This window comes from Balaenoptera acutorostrata, chromosome 16 (assembly GCF_949987535.1).
Source record: "Balaenoptera acutorostrata chromosome 16, mBalAcu1.1, whole genome shotgun sequence".
Lineage (NCBI taxonomy): Eukaryota > Metazoa > Chordata > Mammalia > Artiodactyla > Balaenopteridae > Balaenoptera > Balaenoptera acutorostrata.
This window is the reverse complement of record NC_080079.1, coordinates 5483187-5500997: the sequence shown is the minus strand read 5'-3', so window position 1 is coordinate 5500997 and position 17811 is coordinate 5483187. Positions and strand designations below refer to the sequence as shown.

Sequence of the window (17811 nt, the reverse complement as noted above, 5' to 3'; positions counted from 1 at the left end):
AGATACGAAAACGCACACTCCAGGAGCCTGCCTAGGGCCAAATGGTCAAAAGGACCACTCCTCCTCCTGGAACTGTGCTTCTTCAGTTCTCATTGGCACCTTCGAGGCCACGTGCGGCAGGTAGAGGTGAAAGAGCTGGAGGTCTGTGTGTGGAGGCCCCTGGCCAGGCTTCGAGCACGGTTTTGAGATGCTGTTTAGGAAACCCCATAGCATCTCTCCAAAGCCCTAGGATTACTGAGTTCTGTTACAGGCTGACTTCCCTGGTTCTGCAAACAGTGAGTTCTCGACAACGGGAAGGTGCTGTTAGGACGCTGTGATGTCTCCTTGTACTAACTTTCAATTTTGTGTTTGTTTAGGGTGGTACAGAGGCTACACCTTAAGGAAAAAGTCTAAGAAGGTAAGTCCTTGTTATTAAACACAGTGCATGTCCCTTCGTAAATCACAACAGGCGAGGAAATAAATTCTGTCTCATGGTGCCTAAGGGTTGTCCTTATATATCTCTTTCTCTGAATTAAAGAAATACATGGGTTGAAATGTGGGCTACCCTGAATTGTTTCCTTTAAAAAATTTTTTTAATTAAAAAAATTTTTATTTTGTGAATTGAGGTATAATTGATTATCAATGTTGTGTTAGTTTCAGGTGTACAGCAAAGTGATTCAGTTATACATATACATATATCCATTTTTTTTTAGATTCTTCTCCCATACAGGTTATTACAAAATATTGAGTAGAGTTCCCTGTGCTATACAGTAGGTCCTTGTTAGTTATCTATTTTATATATAGTAGTGTGTATATGTTAACCCCAAACTTCTAATTTATCACTTCCCTTCCCGAATTGTTTCCTTCTGAACAACATATGTACGTAGACATTGCAATTTCATTTCTATGAGTGAATGGCTGGGCTGTGGGGTGATGTTGACCTGTTGTCATGAGAGGTGGACTCTTCTTTTCCTGGTAGAATTCTTCATCCTGTTTAAGCACAGGATGTGTAAGAGAATGATCTGGGTATAATGACTTAAGAAAAAAAGTACTGCTCATGATTTTCAATCTTGCATTATCCTTGATGATAAATTAGCAGATTGGCAGAGCTCATGCTTGCTTTTTCCCCTCTTGCTTATAACTATTTTTATGCTGCTTACGTCGCTGGCAAAAGAAAGAGGTTCTGCCTTCCAGGGCAGTTTGCATGCGTGGTTGTTTGAATTTCTGAAGCTAAGATGTGCAATTACATTGCGGTGGACAGTCCCGTACACAGTTCTGTTGTGGCTTTTCCATTCTCGGCTTCATAAAATCTAATGATGGCTCTTCCATTTCATTCTATGATTCTGAAGTGCTGTCCGTTCTAAGCTGTGGTTTGGCTGTCCACGTTACCTTATGAAATCTAATTATACTTGACAGATGGTTCATTTTACTTCTGTTTCTTAGCTTGGCCTCTCATTATCTACTTATTGGGCTGGGCTCCTCTTGTGGTCCTGAGCCTATAGCTAAGGCTGCTGAAGTCCAGCTGTTCAAGCACAGGGCCTTCTTCTTCTTTTTTTTTTTAATTAATTAATTAATTAATTAATTTAGTTTTGGCTGTGTTGGGTCTTCGTTTCTGTGCGAGGGCTCTTCTCTAGTTGCGGCAAGCGGGGGCCACCCTTCACCGCGGTGCGCGGGCCCCCCACCATCGCGGCCTCTCCCGCTGCGGAGCACAGGCTCCAGACGCGCAGGCTCAGCAATTGTGGCTCACGGGCCCAGCCGCTCCGCAGCACGCGGGATCCTCCCAGACCAGGGCTCGAACCCGTGCCCCCTGCACTGGCAGGCAGACTCTCAACCACTGCGCCACCAGGGAAGCCCGCACAGGGCCTTCTTGATCTGCTTTCCCCAGACGCCCTGCTGCCAGGCCGTGCCAGACAGGTGGGAGCTGTCCATCCTCTGGTCTCAGTCACCTCGGAGGCATGCAGGCTGAGCTTCACGGCAGCCTTTCTCTGGCATAGTCTGTCCTAATGTGAGAGGTGCTATTAGGGATACCTGGTGAGCCAGATCTGCAAATGGGAGCCGGGATCTCCCACCCCTGCCCTGCCGAGCTCAGACTGGGCTATGAGTCTCTCTACACATCCAATGACCTGGAGCCTTGAGCTTTGAACAAGGTAGATTCCAACCAGGTGGCTGGTGGAATAGATTTCTCCAGGGCAAGTTCTATTTTCACCTTGATTATCTCTTCCATAATTTGGGATTAGCAGATGCAAACTATTACATATAAGATGAATAAACTACAAGGTCCTATTGTATAACACAGGGAACTATATTCAATATCTTGTGATAAACCATCATGGAAAAGAATATGAAAAAGAATGTGTGTGTGTGTGTGTGTGTGTGTGTGTGTGTGTGTGTATTTAACTGAGTCACTTTGCTATACAGCAGAAATTAACACAACATTGTAAATCAACTATACTTCAATTAAAAAAAAAAAAAGAATGTATTCCTGCAGATGAAAACCTGAGGTTCATGTGAGAAAGCCACAATTGAGGACTTTATTAATAAAGAGATTAGGATCATGGACCATCCCCCCTCCCCAGTGACAAAGCTGCAACTTCATGTGCTAGGTGCATCCCAGGGAAACTGTTCACTTTTCTTTGATGTTTGGTATTTGGTGTCTGGTACCACCTTCCCAGTCGGGGATCTCTCCCAACTCCCCATGCCTGTGTGAGCCCTAATCCTTCCTACCCTGCACCACAGGGCGCTGACTTTACAGCTCATAGAGCTGGGTAGGGGCATATTTATTTTTCCACCTAAAATCTTCATTAGCAGATGAAGAAGTTGAAGCCTTAAAAAGGTCGTGATTTTGCATCAGCACCCCTGCCCCAGGCAGTAGCAGAGAAGGGACTTGGCTCCTAGTAAATGACTCTGTGTTCTGGAAGCATCCTTTTATCGGTATTCACAAATGAGCAATAGATCTGGGCTGGTCCTGACCGCCCCAGCTGGAGAAGTTGCTCATTTCAGGCTTCCCTGGTGGCGCAGTGGTTGAGAATCCGTCTGCCAATGCAGGGGACACGGGTTCGAGCCCTGGTCTGGGAAGATCCCACATGCCGCGGAGCAACTAAGCCCGTGCGCCACAACTACTAAGCCTGTGCTCTAGAGCCCGTGAGTCACAACTACTGAGCCCTCGTGCCACAACTACTGAAGCCCACGTGCCTAGAGCCCATGCTCCGCAAGAAGAGAAGCCACTGCAATGGGAAGCCCGCGCACTGCTACGAAGAGTAGCCCCCGCTCGCCACAACTAGAGAAAGCCCACGTGCGGCAACGAAGACCCAATGCAGCCAAAAATAAAATGAATTAAAAAAAAAAAAAAAGTCGGGCTTCCCTGGTGGCGCAGCGGTTGAGAGTCTGCCTGCCAATGCAGGGGACGCGGGTTCGAGCCCTGGTCCAGGAAGATCCCACATGCCGCGGAGCAACTGGGCCCGTGAGCCACAACTACTGAGCCTGCGCGTCTGAAGCCTGTGCTCTGCAACGAGAGGCCGCGATAGTGAGAGGCCCGCGCACCGCGATGAAGAGTGGCCCCCGCTTGCTGCAGCTGGAGAAAGCCCTCGCACAGAAACGAAGGCCCAAAACAGCCAAAAATAAAATCAATAAATAAATTAAAAAAAAAAAAAAAGTCGCTTATTCAAGCCTCCAGATGTGTCCAGCCTCATTTCTTTCACTGTCCCTTCTGTGACTCCATGATTCTCGAGAGCAGGTTTACCGAGACTGAGGGACATCTCTGTCCGTGGACGTGGGCAGGGGGCGAGACTGGCTTATTTGTATGTGTGTCCGTCCCGTCGTCCCTCCCCGCCCCGTGCTCACCTGTTGACATCAAATGTGCACCTGGAGACCGTCCTGGGATCTGGAGGTGTCCTAGCATCGGGCCCCCGCAGTCCTCTTTGGTGCTCAGCCTCTGTCTTTCTGCCTGACTCCTTCCCTCTCTGTGATAACTCTTCTTTGCATGAAATGCGGCCACTTCCCTGGCAGGCAGGAGGAGTCTGAACCAGTGGTGCCCATGCCCCCTTCCCAAGCAGGATTAGTAGGGTGGTTTCTGGATTTCCTGTGGAAATCCTTTGGGGCCAGATGCCAGGGAAACCTAGTCGGAAGCTCCTGTTCCCACAGCAGGTGCCCGAAGCCACCAGGGCCACCGATTGGCTTTTTTGCTGCGTGCATGACATCTCACGTGGGAAGCCGCAACCTGTTTGCGTTGCTTCGTTGCAAGATCCCAGGGCCTGGTGCCCCACTGCTTGCTCTCCAGGAAGGGAGGTAGTGTCCTTGCTCAGGAAGCAGGACCAAAACTCTTGGTAAAGCTCCTGGCACTTCACGCACGGCGCCTGACACTGACTGTCCTCTTGAGGAACTGTCTCCCTTGGAACTGTCTGTTGCGCCCCTGTGTGCCGAGCACTGTCTTCATGTAACCTGGTGCGCTCCCCTAGGAGTCTGGAGGTTTGGGCGAAATGCACCCAGTTTCTCTATTTTATCTGACGGCCCCTCTGGAGATTGTTGAGAAAGTCTCCTTGGGTCAGGAAAGCAGTCAGTGCATATGTGATGATCAATGGTATAAACTAACTTTTGATGACAATTTTAGTATTTCGAAAGGAAGAACTGTCAGAAGCCATTGTCAGAAATTGTTTTTAGGCATCATCTGGCTGTGGATCTGCCTGTGTTGAGGTCAGCAGTAAAAACGAGGTGTGACCCATGGAGAACACACAGCAAAGTCCCTGGGGGATTTTTTTCTTCGCAAACAGATTGCGTCTGTTTTCTTCTAAGACATCTGCAGCCTCTTTGAAACACAAGCGGACTGAGTTGCCGTCTTTTACACTTCTTTGTTTTCTGTGCTATGTTGTGTATGAGACTTAGCATTAGGCTTGCAGATTTAATAGTGATCCAGCCATCCCCACCTCCATTTTGGGGGGGCAGTGGTTTGATTTGCAATCAGTACTCATGTTAATAATAAAACCTACTGTCTTTTTTCCTCCCAAAGGGTATATTTCCTGCTTCATATATTCATCTTAAAGAAGCCATAGTTGAAGGAAAAGGGTGAGTCTCGTCTTGATATTTAAATGAAGTCATGCAGTGATTGTATTTGGCCTGAGGCTCTTTGCAGGGCGATGTTGGGGGTTGGACAATGGGTGTCATTGACCCTGATGTGACAGGAGTTTGGGGAGAGAAGGGAAACTTCTGCTCTAGGGCTGTCCATAACATGGCTTTGAGCCTTTACACAGTCTTAAGTTAAGTCAGCGTCGGAACTGCAGTCAACCTCCTTGAACCTGATGTGGATTTGGAAAGCTTCCTAGTTCTTCCTCTGTGAGCCACTCTATTAGGCAAAGGCCGCACGGCCCCCCAGCTCTGAATCCATTTTTCCGGAAGACTTTGCAGGCTGTGACGCAAATGGAGTTGAGGGTGAAGCAACAGTTGTTAAATTGGGGCGTGTGTGAATTTACATGTTGCCTAATGCTGATGTATGTTTCCTAGAGGTCATAAAACTGATGTATAAGATCTTTAAAAGGACATTTGTAGAACAGAAGCCCATTAGGCAGGAATGGCAAATGAATAGCCAGGTGTGAACTTGGAGGAAGGAACATTAAGATGGTTTCCTTTTTTGTCTCTGCTACATCTTCACACTCAGTTAAATATGTAAATGATAAAATTACTAATCATATGATTACTGCATAATGACATCTCTGCGGCTGATTACAAAATTGCCTTTCCAAGCAGTGTACTTTTAACATACAAAAAGGACTAGGTCGGGCTCTGTAGTTCCATGATGCATGATTAAAACGAAGAAAATAATTTAGAGGCATAAATGTGATGACCTGTAATAGGGTCCTTTTTTCTACAGATAAAATGTTTTGTATGTACAGTTTCAAAGGGAAGTAAAAAGAGGAAAGTTGTGAAACTTTCATCCTCCTGTGGAAATAGTTGAATAAAGTGTGCTTTTCATGTATTTTACATCAGTCTGTATCAGAATCAGTCTGGACATCAGACTGTACAGGAATTATTTTTTTAAAAAGCACTTTGATGTATACAAATGAGTATATGTAAAATGTAACTATGAAGCGTAATAGTGAAGGGCACAAGGGATTGTGTGGATTCTTGGTAAGTGGAGTCACCCCCTGACAGCGAGATGGACAGGCAGACAGACACTTTTGTTCCTGTCACTGCGTTAGTGTCACATGCCCCAGTGTGAGCAAACAGATGGGGCACCGGTGAAGCCAGCCGTCTAGAAAGTTCTCTGCCGATGCTCCAGGGCTCCTGTGATTGCTGTTACCGATACCTGCCCTAACCCTCCCTCAGCTGCTCCCACCCAAACCTGCCTGCTTCCCGCCTCCCTCCTGGCAAAGAACCTCCTGCCTTCAGACTTGACCGGTGGTCTCACTCTGTACTTGCCTCCGGATGCCGTGGGCATCACCTTCCCTTTCTTCTCCTGGTCCTTCCTCCTTTCCAGTGCCGGCCACTCTTCATCCTGCCCCTGCCTGTCTCCTTGCTGTCCAAGTTCATCATCCTGTCTCTCCTGCAGGCTCTCTCTCCTCTCTGTACACCGGCCTTCCTTCACACTCAGACACCCCAGATCGTGGCTATGTTGCAGCCGCCACTGATCCTGTACCTTTAGCCTCGTGACCGAGGCAATTCCCGTTTGTCCCCTCCCCTGACACTGACATGGTTACCACACCTCCTAATCCCTGACGCCAGTGTCTTCTTAGCCCTCCTCTCTGGAGCTTGTCTGTCGCATCTGACACTGGTGGGCGTCTGCTGCACTCAGCTCCTGTGGGTTCTGAGGCTTCCCTGCCCTGCTTCACCCCTGCCTGCCCCTCTCAGGGCGCCCTCCTTACCTTCTCCTGGTTCTTTGTTGCCCTCTCTGTGGGGAACACTTGGATGGGGACCTCTGACCCTGACTTGTCCCAGGACATCTGCTTCAGTCATGCAGAGCCAAGGAGCTCATATGAATCACCACCTGTGACAGGCGCTGTTGGGTTTGTTTACTGCTGGCCCCCAGCAGGTAACCGGGTGGTTACAGAGGTAACAGCACAGCTGCATCAAATACCTTAGAGCCAGCTGGCACTTAGTCCAAGGGACAGATCAGGCCAGTTCAGGAAAGAAGGTGAGAAGGATCCAGAGCCGAGACCAGGGTCCACCGTGTGCAGTGAGGCCCTCTCCCCGTGGGGAAAGCGGGGTCTCATTGAGTTCCAGGTGTCTCCTAGCCAGTGGGAAGAGCCCAGTGGACCCAGCGTGAAATTCAGGCTCTGTGACATGAACGCAGCCCAACTGCTGGCGAGTGTCCTCGCGCTGTGAGTAGAGAAACTCTCCCTGGAGGCTTTGCAAGGATGACATCACAGAGTCATGTGATGTCAACCACATTTTCATCAACATCCCTACTGGGAAACTCGGTGACAGAGTTGGTAGGGCTGTTGTAACCGTCGCGTCCTGTAATGGACCCTGATGATGGCCCATCAAAGGGTAATCCCTAACAGCGCTTTTGTGTGGGGTGGTCCCGCGGGCAGCCCTCCGCGGACGTCTGGTCCCTGCTACTCCCGCTGGTGCACGTGGCCAGACCTCTCTGGAGGGACTGGCCCTCTCTCAGGAACTCCAGTGTTTCTTCCTTGGGGAGCACCCCGCCATCAATGACTCATCGCAGCCCTGAACCCCGATTGTGAGCTGCAGTCAGGGTCCTGCCCACGGGTCTGGCAGCCCTGAACCCCGATTGTGAGCTGCAGTCAGGGTCCTGCCCACGGGTCTGGGCTCCAGGCAGTTGAAGATATGTAGGTGGGACCTGTTTCAATGCCCCCTGGACACTTCATGTTAATGGGAGTCTTGTCTGCTCAGGACCTTTAGGCCTAGGTGGTCTAACTTCACAAGCCACCAAATTCAGTCTCTGACCCGGTCCCAAATATCAATATTATGAGTCCTACTTAGCGCAATGCCTGACGCAGAGCACATGACCAGAAAACAATGGTTGATTTAATAAAAACCAGTGCACAAATATTGATAGATCATGAGTCAAGAATAAGTCAAGGGTTAACCTTCTGGGGTGGAGAGAAAAGGGAAAGAGGAAAATCAGAATTTGGGGATCAGGGCACCTGTGGACACTTGAAAGCTGTAACCTCGCTCATATTTCGCAAGGATGACCGCTTCATGTATATTATCATATAATGAGTTTTAGGCCTGATGGAAATGTAAAAAATCATCTTATCTCAAACCTGCATTTTAATGCCACACAGACTGGTGGTAATTTATGGTATCTATAAAATAGATGGGTACACATATGATGAATATACTTTCCACTTCTCAGACGTTGATGTTCTGATGGGATGTTACTTGCCTCCTTCATGTTACCTTGACATATGAGGTAGATGACTTACACGGAAGATGATGTACCAGCATTCTCAGACTCTGTACAGAAATTACTTGTCATTCTTAGAGATGTATGTATTCCTTTGTGGGCACAGTCTTATTTGTATACTATCTCTCCATTTGCTTAAATATTGCACACTATGGCCTAGATTTGGAACTTACAAGGTACCCCTGGTTTAACAAAGCCATGACCGTCTCTGTCCTTCCCTCCATCCTTCCCAGGCAACATGAAACGGTCATCCCAGGCGACCTCCCGCTCATACAGGAAGTCACCACAACACTGAGAGAGTGGTCCACCATCTGGAGGCAGCTCTACGTGGTGAGAAAATGGGATTTTGAATGGGAGCTTAGCAATAGAGAATGGTCTTTTTGGACCCTGCTGCACCAACAGGATAGCTTTCCTTTTTCCGGGAACCTCAAAAGCAAAACTTGTGGGAGCGGGTCATACTTAGCAGCCTGGCCCAGTATTCTGGCCACCCTCAGGGACCACGTGCCCTTCCACCTGCTTTGTGTTGGGGTGTAGCCGTGCTCACTGCAGGGAAGTGGCTGTCAAGGAAGGGGCCATGGGTTTCACCTTTCCTTGTGTTGGAAAGAGAAGTGGGCTGCTTGCAGGCTTTGGAAGACAGGCTGAGGCAACCTGCGCTGGGGTTCCCTCAAAGTTTCTATGTGAGTAAGAAAGCGAAAATCTGCTTTTCAACTGTCGTAGGTGCTTCTTTATGGATGCGGTAGAGAGGGATGACTATCTTTGCCATTGTTTGCACGTAGATAATGCCTCTTATCATTTGAGAAAAATGACATAGTCTTCTAGACCTAAGCGTGTCTGTTGCAGAGGGAGGGAAATAGTTTACTTTCTGGCTTCGTGTGCGATGTCCAGTTCTCCTGATGACGGAAGAAGCCTTATTAATGCAGCGAGTTTGGAGCCCTGACGTCTTCCATTTCATATTCCCCGGGGCGTTTATTTGCACATACATTCATATTTGCAGAAGAATACCTTCTGTTAAGCCTGTATTTCTCTTCAGAGTCTTGATTTCTCATCTGCTAATGTTGTCAGCACAAAGCCTGGACTCTGGAGGGAAGGCCGTGCTTCCATTTCTCGGGAACAGAAAACTTCCCAGTGTCCCACAGCTGCTCTCCAGGCAGCCTTGTTGCTTTTGATTATACAGTGGTTTCCTATAAATGCACAGTAATAAGCAGTTGCAGTAATTGTTCATCAAATGTTCTCAAAAACCTAAAAGCGTAAAGTTAGCCGTGAACGTTTTGTGTAAATCTGAGCAATTTTGGAGTCGGTGTTTCATGTTAGCAATTTTTAAACAAAAACGCAGCAGCAAAACAAACAGGAGTTGATGCTGAGAAATACGTTAGCGGACACGGTTTTAGCCATGCGATCTCGGAACAGGCATTCCTGACTATCACCTTGGTTTCCTTTTAAAACATTTACATTTGCCTCTTAGGGATTTACATTGCCAGATTTGTGCAAAGCTAAACAACAGTGCTTATTTTATATATATTATATATATATATATAGCTCATAAATATTTTTTTTCCGCTCTGCTCCGTGGCTGTAGCCAAGTTAGGAAAATATTAAGGATTTTAGATATTTGGTAATGCTTTATAAAACTGGACAAGGAGAATTAATAAGATGGAAACAAACTTAATTTTAGAATAAACCATTGATTTTGATTATTTAGTTTTCATTTAAGAAATTCAGATTATGGGAATTCCTTGGTGGTCCAGTGGTTGGTTAGGACTCAGTGCTTTCACTGCCGTGGGCCCGGGTTCGATCCCTGGTTGGGGAACTAAGATTCTGCAAGCCTTGTGGCGTGGTCAAAAAAAAAAAAAAAAAATAGAAAGAAATTAAGATTAGGATGATACTAAGGAAAAAAGCTCATGGGATGGAAGATAACCTGTTAGGGCATGATAGGATGGGTAAGTGGTGGGGATCTTAGAAATTCCTAGAAAGGATGTCAAATATAGAAATAGTGGGGGTGAGAGATGCAGCTATGTAGAGGAGAAGTTATTCTAAAATGTAGCAATGACCACATTTTAATTTTTTATAGGCACCAGGCCATGTAGAATTTTATCAAGTTAGGTTTCACCTAGATTTTTTTTCATGGAAATAACCACAGGATTCTTTTTCCTTTGGGTAATTCCTCATTTTCTTGATGAATTGTACTCTTTGCGGTGCGCGGGCTTCTCATTGTGGTGGCTTCTCTTGTCGTGGAGGACGGGCTCTAGGTGTGCTGGCTTCAGTAGTCGTGGCTCGCGGGCTCTAGAGCGCAGGCTCAGTAGTTGTGGCGCACGGGCTTAGTTGCTCTGCGGCATGTGGGATCTTCCCGGACCAGGGCTCGAACCCGTGTCCCCTGCCTTGGCAGGTGGATTCTTAACCACTGTGCCACCAGGGAAGTCCCTCTTGATGTATTGTACTCTTGCTGTTGCAAAACTGTTGCTTTTCTTTGTGCCATCAAACCCCTTGGAATATGTAGAAAGTGATAAGAGGTATGAATTTTGTATCTTGTTTGTGCTTCCCTTTTGATGTAAACGCACCGAGAGCTTGTAGATTCAGATTTTGCCATTTGCAGAAGCCTCTCTGCACATGCCAAATGCACCACAGTCACCAGAAGAGCCCAGAGCCACATTCTCTTGTAGCTCAGCTGACAGGCAGGCCTCAGGGTTGAGTTTCTCTGTGTGCTGAGAATTATTGGGGGAGAAGGTATTCTGAAGTCTCAGTAGGCAAGATCTGTAGGCTGGGCACTTCCTCAGGGAGCTACAACGGTTGCCCACTCATGGGCCAGATTCTAGAAGCTCCCGTGCTGGCTTTGAGGCTCCAAGTCCAGATCCTGCCCTGGTCCACTCTGGTTGGCTGGAATATGCAAGATCGTGCATTGTCTTTTATTCTTTTAATCTTTTTGTGTGTGATGGGAACCAAATTCTATCTAACGTGTTCAGTTCCATGCTAAAAACATGTTTAATTTGAAATTAATTGAACACCATCATATAAAGCACAGACATGTCTATTTGAGAAAAAAAGAAATCCACAATGCTCTTTTAAATCAAGAACTTAACACTTGGCTTTTCCCCCCTCGTCTAGCAAGATAACAGGGAGATGTTTCGAAACGTTCGGCACATGATCTACGACCTTATTGAGTGGCGATCACAAATTCTTTCTGGAACTCTGCCACAGGATGAGCTCAAAGAACTGAAGAAGAAAGTCACTGCCAAAATTGATTATGGAAACAGGTTTGTTTATTTGAAAGATGATTTCATGCTTAAATTATCCAATATAATAGCATCCCCATAAACCTTGAGGAGAATATAATCCTATCTTACGATAAAACAAAATTTCTAACATCAAAATAATGGCACGGGTTTCATTTTTAAAAGGATGAGCTATATTCTCTTGGATCCTGAAGATCAGGAGTTTTCTGAGTCATTGTTGAAAAGTATTCTTTTCAAGAAGATGGGCCTGGGGTAACCTGTCATTGTCACTCTTCCAGAGGGGACCGCACAGTGATTCCCCTGAGGTGGAGCTTTTCCTTTCTGCTGACAGTATTTGACCTTGAGTCCAGACATGGGGGTACTTTGTGTAGTAACAAGCACCAGGTTTCTTTCTGTGCAATCCTGCGTTCTGAAAGTTGGAAGGGGCATCGAAGGGCACCTTAAAACTTGTCACCAGTGTAGGGACGCCAGATTTGATGAACAAAAATACAGCCAGCTGGTCTCTTCTCTTCTCCGTCATCCTATGTTGGTTGAATTTGCTCCTTGCCATGTCTTCTCACAAGACTTTCAGGATCAAGCGATTCCTGGCCAAGGAACAAAAGGAGAATTGTCCTATTCCCCAGTGGATTCGAATGAAAACTGGTAATAAAATCAGGTACAATTCCAAGAGAAGACATTGGAGAAGAACCAAGCTGGGTCTATAAGGAGCGTCGCATGAGGTGGCACACATTTATGCTGGGTCAAGATCACTTGCATCTTACCATATCTCTCTGAGACCATCACTACTATCTGAACAGCCGGATGTGTTTTATTTTTGTGTCAGTTTTTCTGCACTAGTGCTTTGGCTTAATAATAAATATGTGAGACCTTTTGTTGGAAAAAAAATACAGCCAGCTAAATTTGCATTTTCGATATAAACAACACATAATTGTTTTACAGGAGCATGTGTCATGCAAAAGTTCCCATTTCCAGCAGGGCGCCGCCCAGCTCTGCTTGAATGCCTTTAACAGTGGTGCTCTCACTCTCCCACAGAGATGCGTGTTCTAGTGTGGGCATGCATTTCTCATGCACGGCATCCCAGTTCTCCCAGGCTCTGTAACCAGAATGAGGCCACGCCCTTTTCTACCGGAAAGCTATTTGACTGTTCATTTAATGTCAGAGCTGCAAGAAGCCTTAAAAAGTGTCTGGTCACAGGACCCCCACATGCTGGTCTATATCAGAATCACTTGGAAAGCTTTCAAAGTATAGAATCCTGGGCACTACTCCTTAAGATCCTGATTGCTGATGTCTGGAATGCTGGCTGGAAATCCCAGTCTTTAAAAACAGACTTGCACTGTGATGGACAGGAGATTGGGAAACTCCTGGTTTAGTCCGACCTCCTCATTTTACACATCAGGACGTAAAGCTCAGAAAATAGCTCCATTCAGATGAAGGGAGCCCTGGAAAAACCAAAAAAGTGTTTTGTAAAATCAGAATTATAACAGTTTTGTTTTCTGGTAATTCAGACTTTCAAGCGTGAAAAGGTTTTAAAAGCTGCATTATTAGTAAGATGTAATGTTTGGATTAGAAAAGGCTACAGGAGAAGGCTTTTTAATTTTTTTCCCCCAGAAAGCCAGAGATTTCTGGGTATAGGATATTAGATATTGCTGCAGTGAAACCCATTTCAAGACCACCTGCCTAAAAAACCAAACTTTTGGAGCTTTGATTTTATTTTCTCTTGGCGTATCATATTTTGAACTTATGTCCAGAAACCACCTGCTTAACTTGGCCGCGGGAAGCCAAAATACATTATGTCATGGAACAATCTAGTTAAGAAAGGAAGTATTTCCAAACGTAATTTACTACTTTGATAGGAAATGCAGTCCTTAACAAGATAGGTTTTTGCCCAAGGAACTCAGATCTACTCCATAACTCCTCTAAAGCCCAATACTCTGTGCATATCTGTTTAGTTCCTTCTTCAGAAAACAAAATAGTGGAAAATAAAATCACTGTGTTGAAAGTCGGATTTTAAAATGGTTTCTGGGAGACATTTGAGAATGTGATTAAGGTCATGGACCATCTCTCTAGGAAAATGCACATACATAACACATACACGTACACACACACACAATTTTGCACGTAATTTCAGGGGGTACCCCCCCCCCCCCGGGGGTGCTTTGGGCTTCCACGGATTTAGTTTCTAATGGTGTTAGAGCCCCTTGCTCTGCTGCAATGTACCTTCACATGGAGGCTCAGTCTGGATTCAGAACCACCGGAACACCAGCTGCTGAGAACAGCGCATGGAGTGGTTGGTGTGAAGATCCCTGAGAGACCACTTCCTGTGGCAGTTCCCATGTGGCATTCTGGAAGGAGCATGGGCTCTGCCATGAGAGGGTTCTGGCTCCGAATCCAGGCCCGGGGGTCTTTTAGATGTTTCTCTGAGCTTAGGTTTCCTCCTTTGTGAAATGGTCTGACCATCTGTACTGGCAGGCCTGAGGTACATGGCAGGATGTACACAGCAGGCTGGAGCACGGCCAGAGCCTCTGCTTCTCAGGGAGCCTGATTCTGTGTGGCCTGCAGGACCTTCTGGCGAGTCCTCCTAAAGCCAGATGCTTTGTAGTTCTGCCCACACCAGCACTGGCCCTGCCCACACCAGAACAGGAACCCCTACCCACCCTAAACAGCAGTGACCCTGCCCGTGCCAGCCTTGGCCCTGCCAACATCAGAACGGATCCCACTTCATTAGCATTTACTCTGCCCACATCAGAAGGGATCCCACTTCATTAGCATTGACCCCACCCACATCAGAATGGATCCCACTTCATTAACATTGACTCCACCCACACCAGCCCTGGCTCCTCCCAGGGGACGAGCAGTAATATTTAAGAGGGAGGGGCTTTACCAAATTGGTGAATCTTGTTACAAAGACAGCTAATAAGAGCATAAAAGGTTTATTTCCTGTACCTCTTGAAACCAGTCAGAATCATTACAACCACTAAGGTTCTTTTCATGCAAAGGGAAAAGCCTCTATTTGTTTAAAAGCCTGTTGACCCTCTTGCTGCCAAGAGGCCCAGTTGGTCTTGTTTCACCATCAGTGAGTTTGCTCAGTAGATATATTAACAGGACAAAATGAGGTTTTTGTGGTTGCCTTCCACAAATAGTGCAGTGGTCCAGCACAACCCACAAAACTAAACCTGCTTGACACGTTATCAGGCTCATTCACGTGTAGCTTTAAGATGTGTGACCTTCGGAGAAGTCAGAGATCAGTTCATCTAAATGGAAGTTTTACTGCCAAGTCAACTTTCCTCTTCAACTTGTAACTGTTAAACATGTTCTCTAATTGAAATTTATCTTCATTTCAAAAGATGTTTTCCTTTGTTGTATGGTTAAAAAAAATAAAAATGTCCTGCTTCTATAGACTTGTTAAGAGGAGGAGGAAAAATCCCAAAGGCAAAGTATAAGGCATCTGTGGTTAAGATCCTCATGTCTTATTAAAAGGACACCAGAACACACCACCGTAGCACAGCTCTTGGTTTCTTTCTTTATATAATTGCCTTTGTTTATTCTTTAAATAAACATTGTGGTAAAAATCACCTAACTATTTCGTTGGATTTGGGGAAATGGAGAGAACGTTGCCAAAAAACATTTCCAGATATAGACGGACAGGTTTATTAGTCAGATGCTGCCTGTGTTTTAAGTTGGCTACTCCGTTTAGCCATCTGGCCAGAAAGTTGCTTAACATTACCGTGGATGACTTCCATATGTTCTATGTCGAAACAGTGGAACGTCTTTATCGAAAATCTTCTGTTGGGCTAATTAAGGGATTAGAACTGACTCTAGGTAGAAGGAAAGTAGTGCAGTGGAACCTGCCAGAGACAGTGGTGAGGAAGTGGAGCTGTGGGTGTGTCTCTGCTCCAGCTTTTCCTCCCTCTCACCTCTCCCCAGCCACCAGCTGTATATATTTGGGCATACTGGTGGGCACGTGACTGTATATACGTACACGTACACACGCAAGTTTATATACACACATATGCCGCAGTATATACATGGCATGTGTGTGCTTTAAACTGTCCATACGGTTCACGTGGTAATTAGCAACATACATTTCACTTGGACTTTGTAGATCTGTAAGACAAAGCCACTATGGCAATGGAAGTAAAAACTGAGTAAGTTTTTTTTTTTTTTTTTAATTCCAAGGGTATACATTTTAAGTTAAAGGCAGTGACCTTGCAGAACTGTGTTTCCTAATATTGTGTGGATGACCCTGACTTTCCGTGATGTTTTCTGCTCAGTTGCTGGGACTGAAGTTTGTTAGAGAATTCAAAGCCCTTGGGTTGTGAAGTTCTGAATTCTTGTTGTTCTAGGATCCTTGATTTGGACTTGGTGGTGAGAGATGAAGATGGGAACATTCTGGATCCAGAACTAACTAGCACGATTAGTCTTTTCAGAGCTCACGAAGTAGCTTCTAAACAAGTGGAGGAAAGATTACAAGAAGAAAAGGTAAGTTCACGTCTCTGTAATATGCCATTTACATATGGAGTACATTTTCTCAGCAGCAGTTTACTACATTAGTAAAACATCACCAGTGATGCCCATCATGTGCACTGAAAAGGACCTGAAAAGGCACAGCTACACAGTATATTTCATACAGTGAGGGGTGGAATGGAGCCCAGCGTCAAAACATGCTGCTGATGACCTGAAAGCCTTTCATCCCTTGAGGGGGGTGCTTCAGCTCAGGGGGCAGGATTTTAATGACATTGGCTTTGTGGTCTTAGCTCATGGGAAACAATACTTGATTCTGTGTTTCCTCTTTGATAGGAGTAGGAGAGTGACATATCTAAGCTCAATGATCTTATTTGCAAAGCAGAAATAGAGACACAGACGTAGAGAACAAATGTATGGATACCGAGGGGGAACGGGGGGTGGGAAGAACTGGGAGACTGAGATTGACACATATACACTATGGATACTACGTATAAAATAGACAACTAATGAGAACATACTGTAGAGCACAGGGAACTCTACTTAATGCACTGTGGTGACCTAAGTGGGAAGGAAATCCAAAAAAGTGGGGATATATGTATCTGTAAGGCTGATTCATTTTGCTGTACAGTAGAAACTAACACAACATTGTGAAGCAACTATACTCCAATAAGAATTAATTAAAAAAAATAAGCTCAGTGAGGTAGGGAACACGTATCTTATTGATCTTTTTCATCTTCCATGACCTTTAATGGTATCTTGTATGTAGTTGATACTGAGAACTCGATTGCCTGATCGAGCCATCCATCAGGCAATCGTAGGTGTTGAGCTCAGTAGGTGTTGAGCACCTACTCTGTGCCAGGTCACTGAGGCCATAATGATGAATAACAGAGATGTCCTCGGAGGGTTTGATCTAATGGGAGAACCAAAAAGTAAACAAGCAGCTCCACATGTAGTCTCCATTCTGATTCATTGACTGGGCCCCTAAATGTTTTGTATCTGAAGAAAATACTCAGTGTAAGCTGCTATGGGACTGGGACCATCGCACAGGGCACTGTTATTTTCAGTTGGGTGCGTGCCTGTGATGAGAGTGTCAGGTGAGGACAAGGAAGACACTGCATGAAGGGCTCTGCTGTGTTATTGCAGCTACTTTCACATGGTTTTCTGTTCTGTCGGGAATGAACAAAGCAAGCGGTAGCCAAGAGTGTTGCTCTTGTCGACTTTCTGTTGTGTTGTTTTATTTCCACTGACAGTCTCAGAAGCAGAACATAGACATTAACAGGCAAGCCAAGTTTGCTGCCACCCCTTCTCTGGCCTTGTTTGTCAACCTCAAAAACGTGGTGTGTAAAATCGGAGAAGATGCTGAAGTGCTCATGTCTCTGTATGACCCTGTGGAGTCCAAGTTCATCAGGTCAGTGACATTCCCTGGCTGCTGTCTTTTACTGTTGGGAAGATGGCCTCAGGACCCCCCACAAAGTCTTGCTCTTGCAGGGAGCCCTAGGGGTGATCAGCTGGCCAGACTTCCCCCGGGTAGCTGAACTCTGCGTCAGGGTCAGCTTTCCTGCGTGTACGTGGGTATTTGATGGTAAAGCTGTAGTCTTGTAATGTTATAAGGACCTGGCAACTACAGGTTGAAGTCATGCTTCCTATGTTGTCTTTAGAGGATGTTTTGTTTGTTGACCACCCCCCCTCAGCCCCACCCAATATATTGCTCTTGTCTTAATCTTGCTTTTTCGAGCTTCGGTTCTCTGTGAATGTCATTTCTGGACCTTCGACCTACTGTTA

The 17811-nt window shown here is 45.8% G+C and overlaps 2 protein-coding genes across 3 annotated transcripts in view; both read left to right on the top strand.

Annotated features, from left to right (window-relative positions):
- DOCK1 (dedicator of cytokinesis 1) overlaps window positions 1-17811 on the top strand; it is a 532415-nt gene that overhangs the window by 61227 nt on the left and 453377 nt on the right. For both annotated transcript variants that reach the window (XM_057531553.1, XM_057531554.1), the window contains exons 3-8: window positions 357-397; window positions 4982-5037; window positions 8572-8668; window positions 11438-11586; window positions 15909-16044; window positions 17280-17437. In XM_057531553.1, coding sequence (XP_057387536.1) covers window positions 357-397; window positions 4982-5037; window positions 8572-8668; window positions 11438-11586; window positions 15909-16044; window positions 17280-17437 — 637 coding nt within the window. The remainder of the gene's footprint in view (window positions 1-356; window positions 398-4981; window positions 5038-8571; window positions 8669-11437; window positions 11587-15908; window positions 16045-17279; window positions 17438-17811) is intronic.
- LOC103011209 (60S ribosomal protein L39-like) lies at window positions 12114-12269 on the top strand. The gene has a single exon (XM_057531556.1). The coding sequence runs from the start codon at window positions 12114-12116 to the stop codon at window positions 12267-12269; it is 156 nt and encodes a 51-aa protein (XP_057387539.1).